Here is a 24,148-nt window from a genome sequence, read left to right as displayed (position 1 = left end):
GTCACCCAGTACCATACATATGCATGCATATTTAATGTGTGTATTTATGTATGTATGTGATGTGTGTGTGTGTATAGGGAGAGTGAAGGGAAAATGGTATATATATATATATATATATATATATATACATGTTTTTGTATAAATATATCTGTCTTTTTCAATATAGATATAGCGAAAGCTTATTATTAATTGTACCTATATTCTCATTATATTTCCAGACCGAATACCGCTCTAATGTTCATATATATATTTGTTTTATATGAGTCCATGATGTGTGGAGGTGTGTGTGCATGCGTGTATGTATAGGTGTGTGTGTGTGTGCATATATGTATGTGTGTGTGTGTGTGAATAAAGACACACACATATACACACTCACAGGGTGATCAGACAAAATGTAGACATATATATTCAAGTAGTATATGCTCAAGTGAAGCTCAGAAAATGTAGATTAAGATGATAGAGACCATCTTCCAGAGTCTGGGAACAACTTGGGAGCAAGTGGCATGAACAGTTTCTTTGGAGATTTCATCCTAGCATTTTCGCAAATGGTGCTCAAGAGCTCTGAGACTTGTGTGAAAATCAGCACAGGTTTTTCTCTCAAGGATAGACCATATGCCAAAGTCCATTGGATTCAAGTCACGTGAAGAGGTGCCCAGAATGCCTTGAAATTCTCTTGACATTTTTAGCCGTATGAGATGTTGCGCCATCTTATTGGAGAGTTACATATTCATCCCCTATTGCTGCAGTAACCCAAGGGACTACTTTATCCTTTAATACGTCCAAATATACATGTCATGGAGCCTGGTGTTGCCATCCGGTTTCACCAGTCCTCAGTCAAGTCGTCCAACCCATGCTAGCATGGAAAGCGGACGTTAAACGATGATGATGATGACTTCAATAAAGATTAGAGGGGTTTTCATGCCATTTGAGGTCACACTCACCCACACCATTATGGATGGAGGATTCTGCCATTGAAAGGATAGTATTTGTTAGACAGGAATATTCTCTTTACTTACTGCATATATACAATCATTTTGTGGATTGTGGCACGTTTGCACACTGAGTAACTTTTCATCTGTGTACAGTATTGGTGGCTGTGTGCCATTTCTCAGCTTTTACAGAAGAAGCTTTGCTCTTTGTGGCTTCAGACAAAAGATGTGCTTTTGATATCTTTCAGTTCAATTTAACATAAACATTACTTCCTACGATGTGCTCAATTAACCTTATTCACTTGATTTCATACTTCTTTGTATATCCATATCATTCATTTACTGCTTTCACTTTATTCAGCAAAAATAAGAGTTATTTATTATGTTCCAAGTTATATTAGTGGCAGTATTCTATATCTACGAATTCCATTTGTCCTCTTAAACTTTCTTAGACACATCTAAGATTCTGAAAACAATCCTAGTTCACTTGTTTACGTTCATTGTAAGATGAATCCAAAACATTTAAATATTCTCCTCTCTCTGCTCTATGACGTATAAATTATTGAACAATATAACATTCTTTTTCATCTCTTGGAAAACCTTTGCACCAACATATATAGAACGTGATTACCGAAGTAAACTTTGGTAATAATATTAACTTAGTCTTTACAAGTAATTCTTACTCCTTCAACCCCTTCTTCTTGCCCCTTTTATTTACATCTAACTTGGCGTTAGGAAGGGCATCCAGCTGTAGAAACTCTGCCAAATCAGACTGGAGCCTGGTGTTGCCATCCGGTTTCACCAGTCCTCAGTCAAGTCGTCCAACCCATGCTAGCATGGAAAGCGGACGTTAAACGATGATGATGATGACTTCAATAAAGATTAGAGGGGTTTTCATGCCATTTGAGGTCACACTCACCCACACCATTATGGATGGAGGATTCTGCCATTGAAAGGATAGTATTTGTTAGACAGGAATATTCTCTTTACTTACTGCATATATACAATCATTTTGTGGATTGTGGCACGTTTGCACACTGAGTAACTTTTCATCTGTGTACAGTATTGGTGGCTGTGTGCCATTTCTCAGCTTTTACAGAAGAAGCTTTGCTCTTTGTGGCTTCAGACAAAAGATGTGCTTTTGATATCTTTCAGTTCAATTTAACATAAACATTACTTCCTACGATGTGCTCAATTAACCTTATTCACTTGATTTCATACTTCTTTGTATATCCATATCATTCATTTACTGCTTTCACTTTATTCAGCAAAAATAAGAGTTATTTATTATGTTCCAAGTTATATTAGTGGCAGTATTCTATATCTACGAATTCCATTTGTCCTCTTAAACTTTCTTAGACACATCTAAGATTCTGAAAACAATCCTAGTTCACTTGTTTACGTTCATTGTAAGATGAATCCAAAACATTTAAATATTCTCCTCTCTCTGCTCTATGACGTATAAATTATTGAACAATATAACATTCTTTTTCATCTCTTGGAAAACCTTTGCACCAACATATATAGAACGTGATTACCGAAGTAAACTTTGGTAATAATATTAACTTAGTCTTTACAAGTAATTCTTACTCCTTCAACCCCTTCTTCTTGCCCCTTTTATTTACATCTAACTTGGCGTTAGGAAGGGCATCCAGCTGTAGAAACTCTGCCAAATCAGACTGGAGCCTGGTGTTGCCATCCGGTTTCACCAGTCCTCAGTCAAATCGTCCAACCCATGCTAGCATGGAAAGCGGACGTTAAACGATGATGATGATTAACAACATAATCTATCTCTGTAGATTAATAGACCACCAATTACCTTTATTAATTGTCAATCATATAATATCTTACTAATTAATATAAGCATAATTTTCCTATACATATAGCACTGCTTTAATATCAATCACCACACAACTACCATGTGTATATACGTACAAATGGGTGTATATAAATGCGTGTATGTGTCCATGTGTATACATATGTGTGTGTGTGTGTATGTTTGTGTTTATGTACATGTGTGTACACATTTATGTATATGTATGAAATTATGTATGTGTAGGTGTGTATATATATGTGTGTATATAGATATATGTGTGTGTATGTATATATATATATATATATATATATATATATATGTATGTATGCAAATGTATATATGTATGTATGGGTGTATGTGTATATATATGTATATATATATGATTATACACATTTATGTCAACACTACTTGTATAAATACAAGATTAACTCCCTTTTACGGTCCCATTATAAATAAAACATTCTTCTCCAATCTTTATCGGATTTAAATCATCTTATCTCCCAATTCTAAACGTTAAATTTCCTTTTTTCCTTCCTTTCTTTCCTTCTTGCCCAACATACTGTCTAGTTGCGTTCCAACCTCCTACGGCTTTTTCAAATAAGTTACGTAGCAATCTTCTCTGACTACAGTTATCATATTCGGTTAAAATGTCTTACGGTTAAGCTGGTTCCTATGTATTTCCCTGATGAGAAGATTACATCCTTATCAACATCACCTATTCCTATGGAAGGTATAATTTGTTATCTTCGAAACATATGTTGGAAATAAAAGAATTCATTTAACATATGCGTTTTATTCCATTTACTAAATTTATATATTTACTCAAGTACCTAAAATAGGAAGGAGTTTCTACCTCATAAACAGGAGTTACACCACAGTCATTTTGTGATCTTTGCTACCCTGGTATCTATTAACCAATTCATTTTGTCCGAGTTAATTATTAACGTAGAGAAAATAAATACATATAATATATATATATATATATATATATATATATATATATATATATATTAAATGATGTGTCTATGAATATTTCTTTTTTGCATGTGTATATATGTGTGTGTGTGAAAGTTTATACACACATACGTACACAGACACACACATATACATTGTTAAAACTAATTATTTCTGTTCTTATTCTTATATTTATTACCTACAGCAATCATCCAGTCGAGGTAATATACAAAACAGCAACCAATATTACGCAAATGACCGGTCTTATACAAGGGGAACAAATATGGATGAAGTAAGTACCATGTATTAAGATTAATCAATATGAAATGCCATTTATAAGTCAGTTTTCCACCATTGACCCATTAGTGTTTAAACTAGCCATATCCATCTCAAATATTCCAGCTGCTATATGTGAAAACTGGCCAGAACTGTCCTCTTACATTTATCCTACAATGTAATTTTAAAAATAAACAATCACATCATCAAAAGCCCAAAGCTATGAGATAATGCATAGTTAACTGAAAACATGAATAAATATGCATTACATTTGGCAGAATAATTTGTATGCTAAAGGGTTAAATGTAAGTCATAAGTATCTAATGATGCAGTAATTTGATATTAAACAACCTTTGCTTTAACGTTTGTCATTCTGCCTTAGCATTCTTCTTTTTTGTTCAATTCAAGGTCAGCTCAGGTGCACAGACTTGTAATAAAGGTATTCTAGCCACTATCTCACATATTTAAACATAGTGTATCTCAAATGACTTTACTAAATGTATCCTTTGTGAGTGCTTTTTCATTATTTTTTTTCTGATTGTTTTTATAGAAAATGATTTTATAGTTTAGCTAGTTAATAAATCTCTATAAGAGATGAAAGCAGTAACTATACTGAGGAGTAATGATAATTACCACTTGAGCAAGACTGGCTCCTGTGCAGGTGGCACGTAAAATACACCATTTCGAGCGTGACCGTTGCCAGTACCTCTTGACTGGCCTTTGTGCCGGTGGCACGTAAGAGCACCCACTACACTCTCTGAGTGGTTGGCGTTAGGAAGGGCATCCAGCTGTAGAAACTCTGCCAAATCAGATTGGAGCCTGGTGTAGCCATCTGGTTCACCAATCCTCAGTCAAATCGTCCAACCCATGCAAGCATGGAAAGCGGACGTTAAACGACGATGATGATGATGATGATGATGATGATGATGATGATGATGAATATAATAATGATGAGTGTATTGTGTACAGTGCTCAGGTGCACTATACCTCATTCGTAAAGGAAAGGACAGAAAAGCGACAAAAAAAATCAAGTCAAAGAAAAACAGCTATAATTGTCAACAGTGTATAGTAAAAGAGCCATGGGAAAATGTATATAAAATGACAGAGGGATCAAGTCTGTGGTAAATAGCTTGATGCCATTTCTTGTGCCAACATTTTTAGACTCTTAGAACAGACATTAATATGATCTACTTATTTTTTAAAAAGGGTAGAAAGCAGGATACACACAATACTACTGGTTATATATATTTATTCATTTGCAGGTAGATCAACAATATCTTTCAAGGCAATTATCTTTAATCTTGCGGCACAAAGCACGAGATATGAAACTTCATATAGATAGTGGTAAGTTTAAATTCTTTATGACCAACAATAAAGTCTAATTTGTTAGTAGACTAATAGTTGAATTTATAGAAATACAACATATTTCCCTGAGCTGAAGGTTGTGTGTATGTATATATATATATATATATATATACATGTGTATAAATACATATGTATGTACATACATATGCATGTGTGTATGTAGGTATGAAGGTGTGAAAATGTGGGGATGGGAATTGGTCAGTACTGGTGTGTGCGTGATGGTATGAATATATAATTAAGAGAAAAGAACCAAAGTTCATGAATTCATCCATGAAAATCCATAGTCACATATAGAAAAAATTAATATGTACATACACGATAAATAAGTATAATAAAATACAAAGTAAAAATCATAAAATAATAATAATAATAATATTATTATTATTATTTTATTAATAATATTATTTTATGAATAATTATTAATAATATTATTTTATGATTTTTACTTTGTATTTTATTATACTTATTTATCGTGTATTTACTTATTAATTTTTTCTATATATGACTGGATTTTCATAGATGAATTCATGAACTTTGGTTATATTATATACTATGAAACTTCATTTAATTTTTAATTTTTGATAAATTAAATTTAATTGAGTTTTTACCTGTAAATTTGGATTTTATCCCTGATATTATTATCATTATATATTTATATGTATAAATATATAGAATGTTCTCTATGTGGCTCGTGTGTTCTCGTCTACGTTTGTTTGCAATGTCCTGTACCCAGATATGCACCTATACATACAGGTGGATGTCGGTATGCACATACCTGTACGTATATATGCATATACTCATTTACTTTTGTTTTTATATATATATATATATATATATATTTATATGTATAAATATATATATGTATAAATATATATATGTATAAATATATATATGTATATATATATATGTATATATATATATATATATATATATATATGTATATATATATATATATATATATATATATATATATATATATGTGTGTGTATATATATATATATATGTGTATATATATATATATGTATATATATATATATATGTATATATATATATGTATATATATGTATATATATATATGTATATATATATATATATATATGTATACGTATATGTATATATTCATATATATGTTTATATATATACATGGACACTAAACTCTGCTTGCAAAGACCTGTTGGGGCAAGTGAAAGCGAAATCTTGATGGCACCACTGTTCTGAAAAAGCGTACCTTTTCAAACACTCAACTGCAGCTCTGCTCACTGACCACAACTTCCTGCGTATTAACATTCATTTCTTTGATTTTTCTTTGTGTGTGTGTTTGTGCCACATCTTGTGGTTGGTTTCAGTGGCCATCTTGCCTCAGACGTCCCTCCAAAATTTCTATTTTCGTGCTTCCACACTCGAGGGGGAGCCATTGTAGTGACGTCATTTGGCGCCAAAATACAGTCGCCATTACTGCGTTTTCATCCACGCATGCGCAGGGAATAGTTCCGGAAGGAACACAGGAAGAGTTCCATGCGCATGCGTGGAATTCAACATCTAGAATGTTCCCGCTCTTTTCATCCTCTTTCTCGGCCGGCCAGCCATGAGCATGGTCGTGTCAAACTGTCTCTCCAGCATTCCAACTCTGGGGACAGCTCATTCCAACATTCCAACGTCTCAGCAACCATGCCTATTTCCTCTGCAAATAAATATTGTTGTGTTGATAGTTCAGAGTCAGCGTTTCATTGTTTCTTTTGAATTTAATATAGGAAAGCGGGTGTACACCTAATGGTGTATAACCACTTTCCTAAAGAAGCATCAGTTGTGGTGTGCAAGAGAGACGATTGCGCTGGTATGGACATGTGGTGAGAATGGATGAGGATAGCTGCCTGAAAAAGTGCCACACCCTAACAGTTGAGGGAACCCGTGGAAGAGGTAGGCCCAGGAAGACCTGGGCTGAGGTGGTGAGGCAAGACCTTCGTACATTGGGCCTCACCAAGGCGATGACTACTGACCGAGACCTTTGGAAATATACTGTGTGTGAGAAGACCCGGCAAGCCAAGTAAGATCGTTGCCAGTGCCCCTGGACTGGCTCTTGTGCGATTGGCACATAAGATGCACCATTTTGAGCGTGGCCGTTGCCAGTACCGCCTGACTGGCCTTCGTAGGATTTTCGAGCGAGATCGTTGCCAGTGCCCCTGGACTGGCTTGTGTGGGTGGCACATAAAAGACACCATTTCGAGCGTGGGCGTTGCCAGTATCGCCTGACTGGCCTTCGTGCAGGTGACACGTAAAAGCACCTACTACACTCTGAGTGGTTGGCGTTAGGAAGGGCATCCAGCTGTAGAAACTCTGCCAAATTTAGATTGGAGCCTGGTGTTGCCATCCGGTTTCACCAGTCCTCAGTCAAATCGTCCAACCCATGCTAGCATGGAAAGCGGACGTTAAACCATGATGATATATATATATATATATATATATATATAGATTCAAAATTAAATGTGGCACTTATGTTTAGGCACCAGAATATAGTATGGCATTATCCAAACAATTCCAAAAACAAGGTGATCAAAAATCAAAAAAAGCAACACGGATTTTAAAGGTTATTGCAGTACGCACGTTTCATGCTACTCCATTTATTTAAGTAATGCTAGCATTACATTAAAATGCAAAATGCAGAGCAATCTTCAGCTGCACAAGGATATAGAAAATTTACTGAAAATTTAATTTCAGCAGAATAGACATATTACTGTTGTGACAACATTTAAAATCTAAGTGGGAAAGAAGAATACATAAAAAAACCATCTTGACATAGCCAAGGCTAGCAGGCTAGTAATTAATTCTAGGTAGAATTCTACCTGTCTCTGATTTTATTTGTTTCTTATCTAGTGATTTAAAGTTTAAGGAGGCAATCAATCTTTCACTTATAAGGAAAGGGAAGGTGTAAGCATTATACATGGATATGGTTGTAAAGATTCCTCTGGTCATAGTGGCAACACAATTTTAGGTTGAGGTTTTTTTACTACTATCATAATGTAGGGGAAATTTAACATTAGGTCAACAGGGCTTTTTCTTTAGTCTGAATAATGTATCAGTATTGTTTTACATATACTAAGTATGGAAAACTTATAGATATCAATATTAACTTAATTATTATGTTAATAATAAAGATGTAATTAGTTCATACAAAAACCCTGAAGTAGTGTTAATTTTGAATTTAAAAACTATAGATAAGGTGTGAAGTTTAAGAATTTTATATGTATTGGACTAAAGAAACTATTTTGAATTATTTTTAAAATTATTTTAAAATTTAAAATTCAAGCTAATATTTGAAAGACACATAAGAGATAAAATTTATTTTTATAATTTAAAGAATTAATATAGGATTTACATAGTTTATAATAATGGGTTTATCAAGGTTTATCGAAAATCCTGCAACTGTCCAGCATCCCATCCAGGTGGGGAGTATATACACCACAGAAACCAGGAAACCAGCCCTATGTGTCTATATGACTTGGGAAAGATCTTGTGACATGATGTGTAATACTGATTCTGCCCGAAAGATACATCAGATGGGGAATACTTAATCACTTAATTATTGAGTAAGTAGCTCAATTAATGAAGCTGGAATACACATTTTCAAAACTGTTGAAGAATCTGTATATTTTTGCTAACCCTCTCCAAAATAAGGTGCAAATATATTTAGAATACATAAACTCTACTCTGACAAAGTACGACTTTTATCTTTTACTTGTTTCAGTCATTAAATTCCAGTCATGCTGGAGCACCACTTTGAAATGTTTTAGTCAATCAAGTAGGCCCCAGTATTTAATTTTTTTTTTTTAAACCTAGTACTTATTATGCTGGTCTCTTGCTGAACTTCTAAGTTATGGGGACATAAACAAAATAAAACCAGTTATCAAGCAGTATTGGTGGGAGGACAATCTCAATCTCTCTCAACACACACACACACACGTTTGTCTTCTTTCAGTTTCAGTCTACCAAATCCACTCACAAGGCTTCATTGTTAAATCTTTCTTCTTTTTAGGTGGATTTGTGGCTGTTAATGAAATACTTCATCTACCAGCTTTTCGGGGTGCCAATCTAAAAGTTATCGAGAAAATTGTTGAAAACGATAGTAAACAACGGTTTCACTTGAAAATGGATGACAAATCACAGCGTATGATTATTCGAGCAAACCAAGGCCATACATTTGAGGTAAATCAGTATCTAACTAACAAGTAATTTCTACTTACTCATACAACTTAATTGCTGGAGGAGCAATTACAATACCATCAATGGACTTCATACTTTCTGTCAGATTTAATGCATAACAGAGGTGTGGTTGAGGTGGAACTGGGAAGAGATAAAAATAGAGATGGTGAAGTGTTGGGGTAGATCCTCAAGGCAGGTAGATAAAAATGAGTGGGGACTGGAGAACAGGTGTTGGTGGGTATTTTTTTTTAAATTCCAGCATCATTGTTTCTCTCCTCTTTGTACAACTTAATAAATTTTGTTGTGATTTAGAAATGACTTAACTTTTTAGCATTTAAACCATCCATATCAGGCCCAAATATTCTACCTGCCTTATCTTCAAATTCAGCCTTTCACACCTAGCTTTCAATGTCAGTCTAAAAATATACATCATTGAAGTTTCAAAGCTACAGGATAATGCATGATTAATTCAGACTAATTTGAATAAATAAGCTTTACGTTTGACAAAGTAATCTGAATGCTAAAGGGTTAGACCAAATTTGAAAAAAAAAATTCTGGATCATTCATCCTAGCAGACAAGGATAATAATGCCAGCTGTGACATAAGATAAATTATTTTGTTGCAATTATTCAGTTTTCTAATGTCTTTTATTTATATGTAAGTTTGTATACTTTCAAATTTTGATACATAATTTATATAACTAGTTTCATTTTTGTTTTTTAGTTGGAAAATCTTGATTTGAAAGAAATTCTTGATGCCTCCGAATTTCCTACCGTTTTGCATGGTACTTACTATGAAAGCTGGAAGAAAATAAAGACTCAGGTTTGTACTGTTCTTTTACTTTATTTCTTATTAAAATTTTTGCATCTTGAATTGCCTATAAAAATATGTACATATGTCATAGAATCAATAAAGATCAGTTATTGATATTGAATTTTTATTGACTAGACAGTATTCAAATTTTGATGTTTTCTAGAGAAAGTTTCAGCTGCTACGATTATGACTGCATTTTATAACCTCCGTTTTAGTGAAAGTGGAAGTATTATTTTCAGTCATGTTTGTTTGTTTGTCTCAAGAACTGTTGTCTGGATTCAGATGAAACTTTCAGGGATGTTTGGCCTTGTGACTGGCACAAACTGATGAGATTTTGAGATCAATCCGGTACTAGACAAGGATTCTGGATTGTTTGTTATATTTACCTTACTTTACACGAAATATTATGATCTTATGTTGACTTTCAAGTCTTTCTCTGATTATCTCCCTTGAAAGCACGCTCATGTTTTCATGTAAGTTATGGCGGCATTGCTGTTTCCAAAGTTTTATTTTCATTTCTCTATTATTAATTTTACTCGCGTCTCTATCTTAGTATAAACTGATGGATAAAGAAATCAAACTACATAAACAAACGGCTGCAAAACTGTTCAGAAATTAAATAGCATTAACATATTCAGTTACAATAATAAATTTAATTTATCCTCGACAATTTTTAGTTTTACAAATTTTGAATATATCACTCCTGTTTAAAACCTCTTACCTACTTGACAATTTCATTTCTAGCTCTGCCTTTAAGAAAGTTTTACTTCTTGAACTTATGTTTTTGTGTGCAACGATGTTGTTAAACCTCCATTAGCACCATATGCAGGTCCTTTCCGTTTTCTTTCATGCATGGATACATTTTTCACTACAGACCTTAATGGTTGTAAAGACACTATATCAGTGGATAGACTGAAAAAGGCCTTCATAGAGAAAACTCCCTCTGTTCCCACTGCAGATGACACTCACATGGCATTACAAACACAGCCCACACACCCACTTTTACATTCCATGACTACCATTGGGATCGATCAGGTACCGGACAAGGATTCTGGATTATTTTTCCGTCTATTTTTTACTTAATTTTTCAGAGCGGTCAAGTTTATTTTTAGTATTCTTGTTTGTGAAAGCAGTCGAGTTTATTTCAGATATTGTCATTTTAAAAATCATCTCCGGCTAATCTGAGGACATTGGTGTTGCCTTGGCAGAGGTTTACACTCTCTGAGTGCTCTTGTTCTTTTATTCTTTTACTTGTTTCAGTCATTTGACTGTGGCCATGTTGGAGCACTGCCTAACATTAGTTAAGATTTAGTAAAAGAATTAAGTTCTAATAGGATATTTTTCAAACAAAATATATTTTTGTTAAATATCGTTATTCTTTTACTCATTCTGGATAATATTAGCTCTTTTGTTACATTTCTAACTAAAATATACTAACGTGTGTTTCTCAAATAATTGTGAATTGAGATGGGTTTTTTTTTAAAACAACTATTTATGGGATAACACCACCCTATCCTCACCCCGTTTTTTTCTCTGCCTTTTATGTACCACTTTAGTATGTTCCATTACTAAATAGAATGCTTTGATTGGAATAGACAAAACTAAATAGTTGATGAATTTTACATCATGACGACTACTATGTATGTATGTGTGTGTGTGTGTGTGTGTATATTTATTTATTTATTTATGGGTTTCAGCCAAGTAGCTGTGGTCATGCTGGTGCACCACCGTATATGTGTATGTATGGATATATATATATATGTGTGTGTGTATGTATGTGTGTGCATATATATATGTATGTGTGTGTATATATATATGTATGTGTGTGTGTATATATATGTATGTGTGTGTATATATATGTGTGTGTGTGTATGTATATATATATTTATATATATATTTATATATATATTAGGGTGTTCAGAAAGTAATTGCATTTTGCCAGAAAGGATATAAAAATGAATCTAAAATATGTTTATCTGAATAGTTTTAATCAAGAATGTAATCACCATCATTTTCAACAACTGCAGCCCAATGGGAAAGTAACTTTTTTCATGCCATATTCAAAGAAACCTATTTCTTTTCCTGAAAAAAGTCTGAAAGACTGTTTTCAACTTCCTCTCTGTTTCTAAATGTTTTGCCTCTTATAAAATGTTCTAATGATCAGAAAAGATGGAAATCCATAGGTGCTAAGTCAGGTGGGTGTGGAGGATGTGGAAGAGCTTCCCACCCTTTTGATCTTATTTTTTCTTGGGTTTCTTCAGAAGAGAGTGGTTGTGCATTGTCGTACTGGAGAATAACACCTTTTCTATTTACCATAGCTGGCCACTTTCAACATAATTCTTCATTTACACTCTCAAGTTGTTGGCAATAGACGTCTGCATTGATGGTCTTTCCATGTTCCATTTGCTTGTAATGGATGATACCTTTCATGTTACACTAAACACAGAGCAAGGATTTTAGTGGATGGAGTTCTGGTTTTGGTGTTGGCACTGACCTCTCATTACATGATAACCATTATCTTTTTCACTTTCTGTTGTGATGCAAAACCCATTTTTCATCACCTGTAACAATGCACTGCAGAAATGACAGATTGTCATTCCTGGTTAGAAGACTGCTGCAGATGGTGGAATGTTGTATTTGGCTCTCAAGCGTAAACTCATGTGAAACCCAAATTCTTTATTTGCTTGAGATGTTTAAGGATAGTCGAACATGACACATATTTTTGCACCAAATCTTTGGTGCTTTGACATGGATCTGATAAAATAGTCTCATTCAAAAAGTCATCATCTAGAGTGAATCATCTTCCTGAGTGAGGCTTGTCGGATATGTCAAAATCACCATCTTTAAATCTTTTAAACCACAGCCGACATGTATGAGCTTTCACTGCATCCAGATACACTTCACAAATGTTTTTCATTGCTTCTGTAGTGGTACTTTTCATGCGAATTTCATACAGTAATCAATGGAGAATGTGGTGTTCTTAGCTTCCATGGGGTTAATTATCAAAATGACTATGAATGACACACTGCCAGATTAAAGAGATGATATGCTATTTCTAGACAGTTCCCACCCCTTCGACCTTGGTTCTGACATGATTGGTTGATTCATATTTCATAGTGGCAAAAAAACGCAATTACTTTCTGACACACTAATATACATATATATATATATATGTCTCATGGCTGGCCAGCAACGTATTTTTTTTGCATTATATGGATAATTTATCCTGATCACGCTATTTATAGCATTATCACGCGTTTGAGAAATAAATTTATTTCTGTATCTTAATTTTTGTGGCAGGCATTGAAGAGCTGTGGGCATTTGAGCTCTAGACTATTGCAGTACCTGATCCTGAATTTAGATGGAGTGGATGGTACCTTTTGGTACAATGCAATGGCTGCCAGTTCTGGCACTTGTATAACACTCAATGCCAAAGTTAGGTACTAACCCTTCTAGGATTTTCCATATGTATATTATTGCGTATCTGTCATGCCTTCGCTCCAAGGAGTAGAGCTGTAGCTTTCTCAGCTTATCCCTATAGCTCATCCACTATACTGTTTCAATTTTTTTAGTGTAGTAGCATGTGTATATATAGCTATACCACCTGACTAGTCTTCGTGCCGGTGGCACGTAAAAAGCACCCACTACACTCTCTGAGTGGTTGGCGTTAGGAAGGGCATCCAGCTGTAGAAACTCTACCAAATCAGGTTGGAGCCTGGTGTAGCCATCTGATTTCACCAGTCCTCAGTCAAATCGTCCAGCCCATGCGGACGTTAAACGACGATGATGATGATGATGATGATATATATAGCTAATTTGCTATATCATGTCATCGTCATCATTTAATATAACCCTCACCATAATCACACAGCCATGCCTCCATCATCTGATAATTTTAGAAGAGAAATATTTTGAACATCCCCACTCTTTGTTCCATTTTGTAAATCATCTTCACTATTGTCTGACATTGATTAGATACTTAGAAAACCTCTATGTTCTCTATCCTGTCCTAGGTGTTTACATACTTGGAAATTGAATCTTCCAGTCTACCACATATTATGCTTGATGCATTTTCTTTCTTTCTTTCTTTTTTTTTTTTCTTTTTTTTTTGCTGCATTCTGAAATCAATAATGAGTGATCAGGGAGTGGGGAACTGGGGATAGAGAGAGTGAGTGAAGTCTAGACATAAATAAAAGGGAGTTGAATATGAACAAAGTCAATGAGTTGATACTCCTTATTATATGAGCAGAGAAGTGACAGTGAGGAAATGAATGATAAATGGATCATTTCAGTGAAAATTCAGAATTCAAGGCACAGAAGTGGCTGTGTGGTAAAGCTTGCTTACCAACCACATGGTTCTGGGTTCAGTCCCACTGCATGGCATCTTGGGCAAGTGTTTTCTACTATAGCCTTGGGGTGACCAAAGGCTTATGAGTGGATTTGGTAGAGAGAAACTGAAAGAAGCCCGTCGTATATATATGTGTGTGTTTGTCCCCCAACACCACTTGACAACCAATGCTGGTGTGTTTATATCCCCGTAACTTAGTGGTTCGGTAAAAGTGACCGATAGAATAAGTACTAGGCTAACAAAGAATAAGTCCTGGGGTTGATTTGCTCGACTAAAGTCGGTGCTCCAGCATGGCTGCAGTCAAATGACTGAAACGAGTGAAAGAATAAAAGAAAAGGTTCTGTTTTGAGGTTCTTCAAACTTTACCATTTGTTAGTATCCATGAGAGGAATGATTTCTGAAAAGTTTAGCTCGATAGCTTTTACCAGTCAGATCTTATTGCCATTTGATGTTTTAGGCAATTTTTGAAATATCGAATTTCTTTTATTAATAGGTTTGATACCATACGTAGCAAAGTATGTTCCTTTAATCCCCACCATCCCAAGTCTCTTGGGTACTAAAGATCAATTCTTTTAACTCAGCCAATGTAGAAAAAATGCCAACCAAAAATTGCAAAAATCCACGTCTTAGGGGCTATTTTTTTTTTAAATTAAGTTTAGGCAGCTGTTACTTAATAACAACTATTGGTGAATGCCTCAGATTCTCTAACCTTACAGTAAGGTCTGAAATCTTAATAAAACACATGGATTTACTTAATGAAAAGCCTGTTCTTGTGTAATGAGGTGGTCAAAAATGGGATGAAGTGGAAATTTTTTTTGTTTTTTAAGCAGAATAACTTCTTGACACTAAGTTGAAACTTTATAGAACTATATGCATATTCTGAAAATACACTTGGTGGTGAGTATAGAAATGTAAAAGTACAGCATTTAAAACTACTCTAAATATAAATTTTCATCCCCTGAAAATGGCTCAAAATAGAAATTTTCATTTTGCAGGATAGTTCTGAAAATCTTTGGATATTGACCTCTTGATTGTACAGCAACAACAACAATGTCATTGGCAAATGGAGGCTCATACTTTTATAATACCGTTACAGATTCACGGGGTTGAAAAGAAGAAAAATTCTACTAGTCCCATATTGATAGTTGATGGGACAATCATAAAAGTTTTCTTAGGCTGGATTTTTCCCTCCAAAGCTGAAGAAAAATTAATAAAACTAGTAAAAAGTCAGAAATAACATGATACAGTGGAAAACGAAACTAATCAAAAGCTATTTGCTAGTCTAATACATATCACATCAAACTTTGTATATCATCACACAAAAAACGATAAAAACAACTGCTAGTGCTTTCAGAAAAAGAAGAATCCACATTCACAATTGTGTCCTCTATGTGAATCGAACTGATATCATTTTTTGGTCAGAAGAACTGATTGGCAGGACCTTGGGATGAAGGAACTTTACATTAACATCAGTGTTCAGCTGAAACATAATTTACCACTCCAAAGTACTAATCGTTATCATACTGACACTCGTACTATGACTTTGGTAGATGTCCTCAGTTGAAATAATATTTACATTATCTTGCAGTAGCAGTTTTGATAAATGATTTCCAAATACAAGTATCATGGGTATATCATTACTACATGGAAAAAATTCATGGTTTCTGCATATGCCTTTGAATGTGAACTGTGACATCTGGTTAACTGACTTGAACTCCACATAAAAAGTGGTTACTATATTGATCTCTTTCCTGGCAAATTCAAACGACTACTTTGGGGTTAAGATCTGGTTTCTGCAGACTTGCTCATGCTGCTAAGTGCTTGATGGTCCCACCAATGCTATCATAAGCATTCTTACTATATATGATGTGGCAAAGAAATGCCATTCTGCTTTTAACTGAAAATCCTGTCACCAACCCTCACTGTTACTCCATGGTCAAACATATTTCTCACTAAACAAATGACATCACTTGTATAACAATGACATACATTTAGAGCCATCACAGGAGGTTGAGACAAGAGGATATATGCACACCCCATATATACAAACACTTTCATATATGTCAGGCTTCTTTCAGTTTCTATCGACCAAATCTACTCACAAGGCTTTGGTCAGTGTGGGGCAATAGTAGAAACATTTACCCAATGTGCTGCTCAGTGGGACTGAATTTAATACTACATGGTTGGGAAGCAAGCTTCTTAACCATATAACCATGCCTGTATCTTTATATAAAATACAGTCTTGGTTTTTGTGACCTGAAGTTTTCAGGTTCAGTCCTACTGCATGCCAACATATATAAAAGGCACCTGTGCTGGTGACACATTAAGGGCACCCAATACACTCTATGGAGTGGTTGGTGATAGGAAGGGCATCCAACCGTAAAAACCAAGTCAAAACTGACTGGAGCCTGATGCAGTTCTCCAGCTTGCCAGTTCCAGTCAAACCATCCAATCCATGCCAGTCATGGAAAACTGATGCTAAATAATGATGATGACAGTGACGATGATTAATAGTAATAATAATAATGAGGTATGGAAAGCAGTTGTCTAACTGACATAATTCCCAGAAGTAAGTTATTTGAACAGGCCTGAGTTGCATGTGATAAGTAAGTGCCAAAGTAAAGGGGTCAGTATCAACTAAAATCTATTATGGTTGCTGTTTAATGACTGAAAAACCAGTGAAAACAAAATGAAAGAATTGATCAATGTGGAGAAATTTCTAAGACAATAAATCAAAAGTTACTTTAAAAATGTAAAACCTGCAATATCCATTTAATCAAAAGCTAGTAATGTCTTGTTATCTGAACTGGATGTGAATAAATATGCTCTGATAAGGGATTTCAAGGATTAATCATTTTTGATATCAACCGACCTGAGATACAAACTTCCTGTTTTGAAGTGATCTTAACTGAAAAACCTTCCAGCAAATTTTTGTTCATAACACCAGCTATAAGTAATGGCAAAATTATTTTATTAAATTCATCATTTTCAAAATAATTTAAAACAAAAGCAGTGAATTTCAGCAGAAATATGGTATTAAAGGAATTAATGTACCCTCTTTTTTTATTTCCTTGGTTTAATCAGTAGGAATGAATTGTACTCATGCCCTTTGCAAGCCCTTCAAATGCTTGTGAGGTCAATACAGTTAAGTTTTTCTTGAACAGTTGAAGTTGACAACTCCAATCAAAAATAAACAGGGAGTAAATTCAAAGGGAGCTGGCATTCTAAGGAAGGACTAGTGACTAGTTGAAACCTGAACTGAAGAACTATTGAGGGCCCTGAGGGCGGGGACAATATATAGGTGAGGAGAGAAAAAAGAAAGTGCCTGAGAAGAGGCAGCATAAGATTTGTAAAGAGAGGCAGGGTGAATTTTCATTTGCATATTTTGTGAGAATTTAATTAGATTTGTAATATTTACATTTTCATATTTTCAGGGTTTGAAAACAATGCAAAGAAATCACATTCACTTTGCTGCTGATATGCCAGGAAGCTCTGGAGTAATAAGTGGTAAGTGAAATTAGTTATCATTAATTATAAATTAGCTTTTCTTATCATCCTCTTCATGAGTTTTATGTCTGCTTTTTATATGCTGGCATGGGTTAGCTAAGGCTTGCTGAGGCAGTATTCTACGGCCAGTCGTTCTCCCTGATGCTGACTTGCATATTTCAAAATAAAATACCTTATTCTATGACTTCACATAAACTCCCTAACTGCTGGATATTTTCTTTATGAAAAACTTTGTTGTCTCTAACTAAAGCTTCAATGGAAAAGCATACCAATACAAACACTTACAGTAGGGTCCTATACAGTCTTTGCTTATCAAATTTCACTCGTACAGTATTGGTCAACTGAAGGATATGCCCAATTGTGTGGTCATGATGTGAACTTTTTAACCTCAAACCTGTATCTGCATATTATGTCTACATACACACTCACACAAGCACACACACACACACACATTCTACAGCTTCATTAGAGTGAAAGATGTTTACAGTCTTTGTTGACATAACTGGTAGAATGAAAATTCACTTATTTTAAAAATAAGTTAAAGATTGGCATCTAGATAAGCACCCAGCCATGGAATCCTGCCCTCAAATATATCCTAGTCCAAATCATGTTAGCATGGGGAAACCTGGTAGATGAATTAAACGAATTATTATCCATCTATATCTATACTATATATAAAACAGAGATGTGTGTGTAATCGCTTATCACGTGAAAACGGCTTCACCATTTACTTCCATACTTGTCATACATGAATAATTTGACCTTGGATAAATCTTAGGCTCTTCATTTGATTTTTTTTTTATCGCTAATTAAAAATAAATAATATTGCTTTATATTTAAGATTCACTTCTTTAAAAAGGTTTCTCAATGTCAACTTCCGGTATGGACGGGAAAAAACGGCGACGTCTCTCACTCTCTAATTTTAATGTTCGCTTTCTGTAAACAACTACGATCAATTACTGAAACACATATTTACGAAGTTCATAAATTTAAATATTCCGTACAAGATAGTTTTTAACGTGCTTTTATTTATACGATTTTTGGGCGTTCCATGTTCATCTCATTCATTCTTTGCAATGTTCTCTTTCTCTCTCTCTCTCTCTCTCTCATTCACACACTCCAGGTTTGATTTCGTTCCGAACTCGCACACTTCGTTAATTTCCGGAAATAAATTTTCTTTTTTTTTTTTTTTTTTTTTGGCACGCCGTGTTCAGCTCTATGTATTCGTAGTAAGTCAGACACGCACATGTGTGTTTCTGTATGTGTGTGAGTGAAGGGGTGTGTTGTGATGTCTACGTACATACATAAATACATATGCATACATCTTTTCTGTGTGTATATCTGCACATGTGTGTGTGAGAGAGAGACAGACAGACAGACAGACAGAGAGATGTTTCAGTGACTCTCTCTCTCTCTCTCTCTCTCTCTCTCTCTCTCTCTCTCTCTCTCTCTCACACACACTCACACATACGTACAAGAAATGTATGACTATTTATGTATGTATGTATAATTGTCGACACACCCCTTCACTGGCTCTGTCTCTCTCTCTCTCTCACACACACAGCACACGCGCGCATACACACGTGTGTCTTTGTAAATATGTTTGTATACATTTATGTATGTGTGTGTTTGTAAGAGACAGAGTGTGAGTGAGTCAAAGGGTGTGTTGTCATATGCATCCATCATTTTTGGATGTATGTGTGAGAGAGTGGTGTGTATGTAGTATTTACTCTCTCTCTCTCTTTCACACACACGCACACACACACACACACACAAAGATGTATGCATATTTATGCATGTACGTATACATGACAACAAACCTCTCTCTCTCACTCTCTCTCTCTCTCTCTCTCTCTCTCTCTCTCTCTCTCTCTCTCTGTGTGCGTGCGCGTGCGTGCGTGAGGGGTTCCACAATCGCAATTTATTTCAATTACTGTTGTGAGGATATTCACGTAAATCATTTTTTTCATTTAATCCACATTTTAATTTTCGTAAAAGTTTCCAAGTACCAATGAGGCTTTTTGGCGCATCTTCAATTTTCCAATTCATGAGAGGTGCCCAGTCATCATTCATCTGAGAGTCCATCTGCAGAATGTCCTCAGATTTCTATACAGCATATTTTGCTTTTTTCCTTCCAGTATATAAGCAACAATTTCATTCCAGGGCAACGCCGGGTTGCTCTGCTAGTTATGTATAAACTGAACCACAAAAGAAATGTCACACACATAGAAACAAGTTTATTTACAGACTGCCATAGCATTGATTGAAAGGTGCTAATTAAGAAACTTTTTTCTCCTAATGATAAAATTTCATTTCCTGAAACGTGTTTGAAGTCACATGGTGTTACATGATGATGAAGTATCCTGGACCTAAAGAGATGAACTCAGTATTTTGTATGACCACCATTAGCATTGATTACAGCCAGGCATTTTCTGTACATTGAATGCACCAAATGATTGAAGGCCATGGGGAATAGTAGATCACACTCTGTTAAAACTTGCAGCTGTCAGCCTTGGACAAATGTTATTTAGCCTTCTTTGGATTTCTTCGCACAGGTGCTCTATGGGGTTCAGGTCCAAACTTCGGGCAAGCCATGGCAGTGTCTGGATGTTGTGCTGTTGGAGGAAGTCTGTTGTCAACCTGGCAGTATGGGCACAGGCATTGTCGTGTTGGAACACGTGATTCTGATGATGGGCAAAGTATGACACAATATGAGGCCTTAACACTTGGTCAATGTAGCAAGCAGCAATTACTCCACTGCCCTGGCCTTGGCTGATGTTTCTGGTTGAGTGCTGTTCTGCTCCATACCAGGATGCTCTGTCCTCCCCAGTAGTCTCTCTCCACCACACAGCCATCAGCATGACATTCACCCCTTCTTCTCTAAATCCTAGCTCTGCCATCTGCCACAGAAATGCAACATCAACTTTTGTCAGATAAGACTACAGTCCTCCACTGCTGATATCACCAGTTCTGATGTTTTTCAGCCCACTGCAGACATGCCTGTCGATGACGATCTGTGAAGATGGGGCCCCTAGCTGGATGTCAACAAGACAGATTGAGAGATCTCAGTCAGCAGTGAACAAATGGGTCTGGTGAGTCCCTATGATCTGCCTAGCTAATTCTGTTCCCCTCCGGAATCGGTCCTGCAAGTGTTGTGGGTGCAGGTGGAGATCTTGACATGCCATTGTAACCCTCAGTGGGCCACTGCATGGATGATCATCCGTACTGTTTGTGGCATTGTATCGTACCCTCAGCCGCTCAATTGTCCAAATACTACAGTTCAAGTCATTCACAGTGACCCATGGACGTTGACCAACATGGAGATATCTGACGGCTTGCTCCCTCTGATTTCATATCAGTCTTGGCATGCTTGTTGTGTTTGGAAAATGAATGGTTGGTAAATTGGGTGCCTGTTATACCCAATGAGTCAACATTTTGCACATGCATCATGCATTTCATAAAGATGCGTTTGCAAACATAACCATGTTCATGAAAAGTGAGCGAGTTCGAACCCTACATGCAATCCTTGTGTTTTCAAAAGAGAGTGGTGTTGTAGGTCAGTGACATTTGCTGATGTCAAATTACTTAGAAATGTGATAAGATCCATATAATCTCAATAACATGTGTGAAACCTTCTTTTACAGTGTGACATTTCTTTTGTAGTTCAGTATATTTCCTCTCACCCACACACATACATACAAAGAGGTGCTTAAAAGTTCCTGGGTTTAAGGGCATCATGAAAGGCCTGGTTGTACGATCCTTTAATCCAAGAAATTTGGAATTGTGTAAATGTATGAATTTTAAACATACACACACACAGAGAAAATCTGCCTTTTATAGTATAGATATACACACACACACACACACGTACGTACAGAAAATGGAGATTGGTACGTCTTCAAATTTTTCTCTTAATTTATCAGTTAGTTATACAATATGATTAGCTAGTTAAAATGACAGACATGTATTTCTGCTGCACAAAGTATGTGCAGTTGTGTATGCAACCCAGCATATTCTGCTATGCACCTTCATTCAAGGTTTTTCTACAAGTATTTTGAAGTGAACTGAGTTTATTTATTCGTGGCAAATTTATTTCATTATTCTATTGGGAAGTGAACCTGGATTTACCCATCAGGAGAATTACAGCAGGATTGCTCACCTTAAACCAGGGGTTCTCAACAATTTTTTATATATGGACCCCTTTGATTACTATTTTATTCTGATGGACCTCTCATAGTCATTTGATGTTTAAAAACTAGTCTTTTAGAAAGTTCTTTTAAAATTCCTATTTTATTTTTCACACATTAACTTGTATAAGTTGAACTATGAAAAATGTTAGAGAAAGAAGCCTAGCTGTTTTTTGAAATACATACATTTAAGGTAAAATATTTTCAGTGGCCCCTAAAATACTGTTGTGGATTGCCAATTTACTATTTTGTTTGGTGGATCCCAGCTGAGAACCACTTCCCTAAACGATCACTGATGCTTCTTACTCCTTGATGTGGTTAGCCGGAACTTGGAATATACTTGAGAACTCTTATGCTACCTGCATAAATAATTTATCCCTGCGCGGGAGTGGCTGTGTGGTAAGTAGCTTGCTTACCAACCACATGGTTCTGGGTTCAGTCCCACTGCGTGACACCTTGGGCAAGTGGATTTGGTAGACAGAAACTGAAAGAAGCCCGTCGTATATATGTATATATATATGTATGTTTGTGTGTCTGTGTTTGTCCCCCCAACATCGCTTGACAACCGATGCTGGTGTGTTTACGTCCCTGTAACTTAGCGGTTCGGCAAAAGTGACCGATAGAATAAGTACTAGGCTTCCAAAGAATAAGTTCTGGGGTCGATTTACTCGACTAAAGGCGGTGCTCCAGCATGGCCACAGTCAAATAACTGAAACAAGTAAAAGAGTAAAGAGTATATAGTAAAAAATGGGAGGAAGAGAATTCCGATTATCCCCATATAATGCATATAATAATAAAAGAAGGAAAATGCACACAGTCTACTTAGTTTTAATACATTTTAAATAACAGAATAAGAACATACGAAATCACAATAATTTCAACGTCATGATTAGTGAAACAGGAAACCGGTCAATTACCACAGTATTCTATCATTTAAAATATATTAAAACTATGTAAGCTGTGTGCATTTTCCTTCTTCTTCTTCTTTATTATTATTATTATTATTATTATTATTATTATTATTATTATATACTTATATATACAGCTTTCTTCTAGTAGGCTGTGAAATAGAGGTTCTCTTTTTGGCTACAATAAGAACTGGTAAAATAGTGGGGAATAAATGCATCTACTAAATTTTCTTTCCAGTCCCTCACATTTCATGGTTATTTTCCCATGTTATAAATAATTACTGTTATTTTACATTATAAATTCAGCTTGCTTCATTTGTTCATGTCTAAAATTTAGGTTGTCTGTTTCTTGATGTAGTCAACGATAAACACATTCTCCCTTTATTTGCAGGTATGAGACAGTCATGTGAAATTATTCTATATTTGAATTTGGAGAAAGCATTAAAAGGTAATGTTTTCATATTTAAATTGATATTTTTTTTCTGTTTCTGTGTAACAGAAGAGAATTTGTAAGAAAAAAATACCAGGTTATGGAATATACGTCTACCCATTATTTAAACATAGTAAATCATGCACTTCAGTTAAGAAAAACTAGGAGCACTCTGTCGGTTACGACGAGGAGGGTCCCAGCTGATGTGATCAACGGAACAGTTTGCTCGTGAGATTAACGTGCAAATGACTGAGCAATCCACAGACACGTGTACTCCTAGCGTAGTTCTCAGGGAGATTCAGTGTGACACAGGGTTTGACAAGGCCGGCCCTTTGAAATACAAGTACTACTCATTTTTGCCAGCTGAGTAGACTGGAGAAACATGAAATAAAGTGTCTTGCTCAAGGACACAATGCAT

General features: G+C 35.3%; 1 protein-coding gene across 20 annotated transcripts in view; it reads left to right on the top strand.

The window, feature by feature from the left end:
- LOC106867912 (uncharacterized) overlaps nt 1-24,148 on the top strand; it is a 90,572-nt gene that overhangs the window by 42,234 nt on the left and 24,190 nt on the right. For all 20 annotated transcript variants that reach the window (XM_089359687.1, XM_089359689.1, XM_089359681.1 and 17 more), the window contains 6 exons: nt 3,905-3,991; nt 5,238-5,319; nt 9,371-9,540; nt 10,261-10,359; nt 18,133-18,205; nt 23,692-23,748. In XM_089359687.1, the coding sequence (XP_089215813.1) occupies nt 3,905-3,991; nt 5,238-5,319; nt 9,371-9,540; nt 10,261-10,359; nt 18,133-18,205; nt 23,692-23,748 (568 nt within the window). The remainder of the gene's footprint in view (nt 1-3,904; nt 3,992-5,237; nt 5,320-9,370; nt 9,541-10,260; nt 10,360-18,132; nt 18,206-23,691; nt 23,749-24,148) is intronic.

The sequence above is a fragment of the Octopus bimaculoides genome, chromosome 11 (assembly GCF_046866305.1).
Source record: "Octopus bimaculoides isolate indiv1 chromosome 11, ASM4686630v1, whole genome shotgun sequence".
NCBI lineage: Eukaryota > Metazoa > Mollusca > Cephalopoda > Octopoda > Octopodidae > Octopus > Octopus bimaculoides.
Note: the sequence above shows the minus strand (reverse complement) of the source record. Positions and strands in the feature narration are given on the sequence as shown.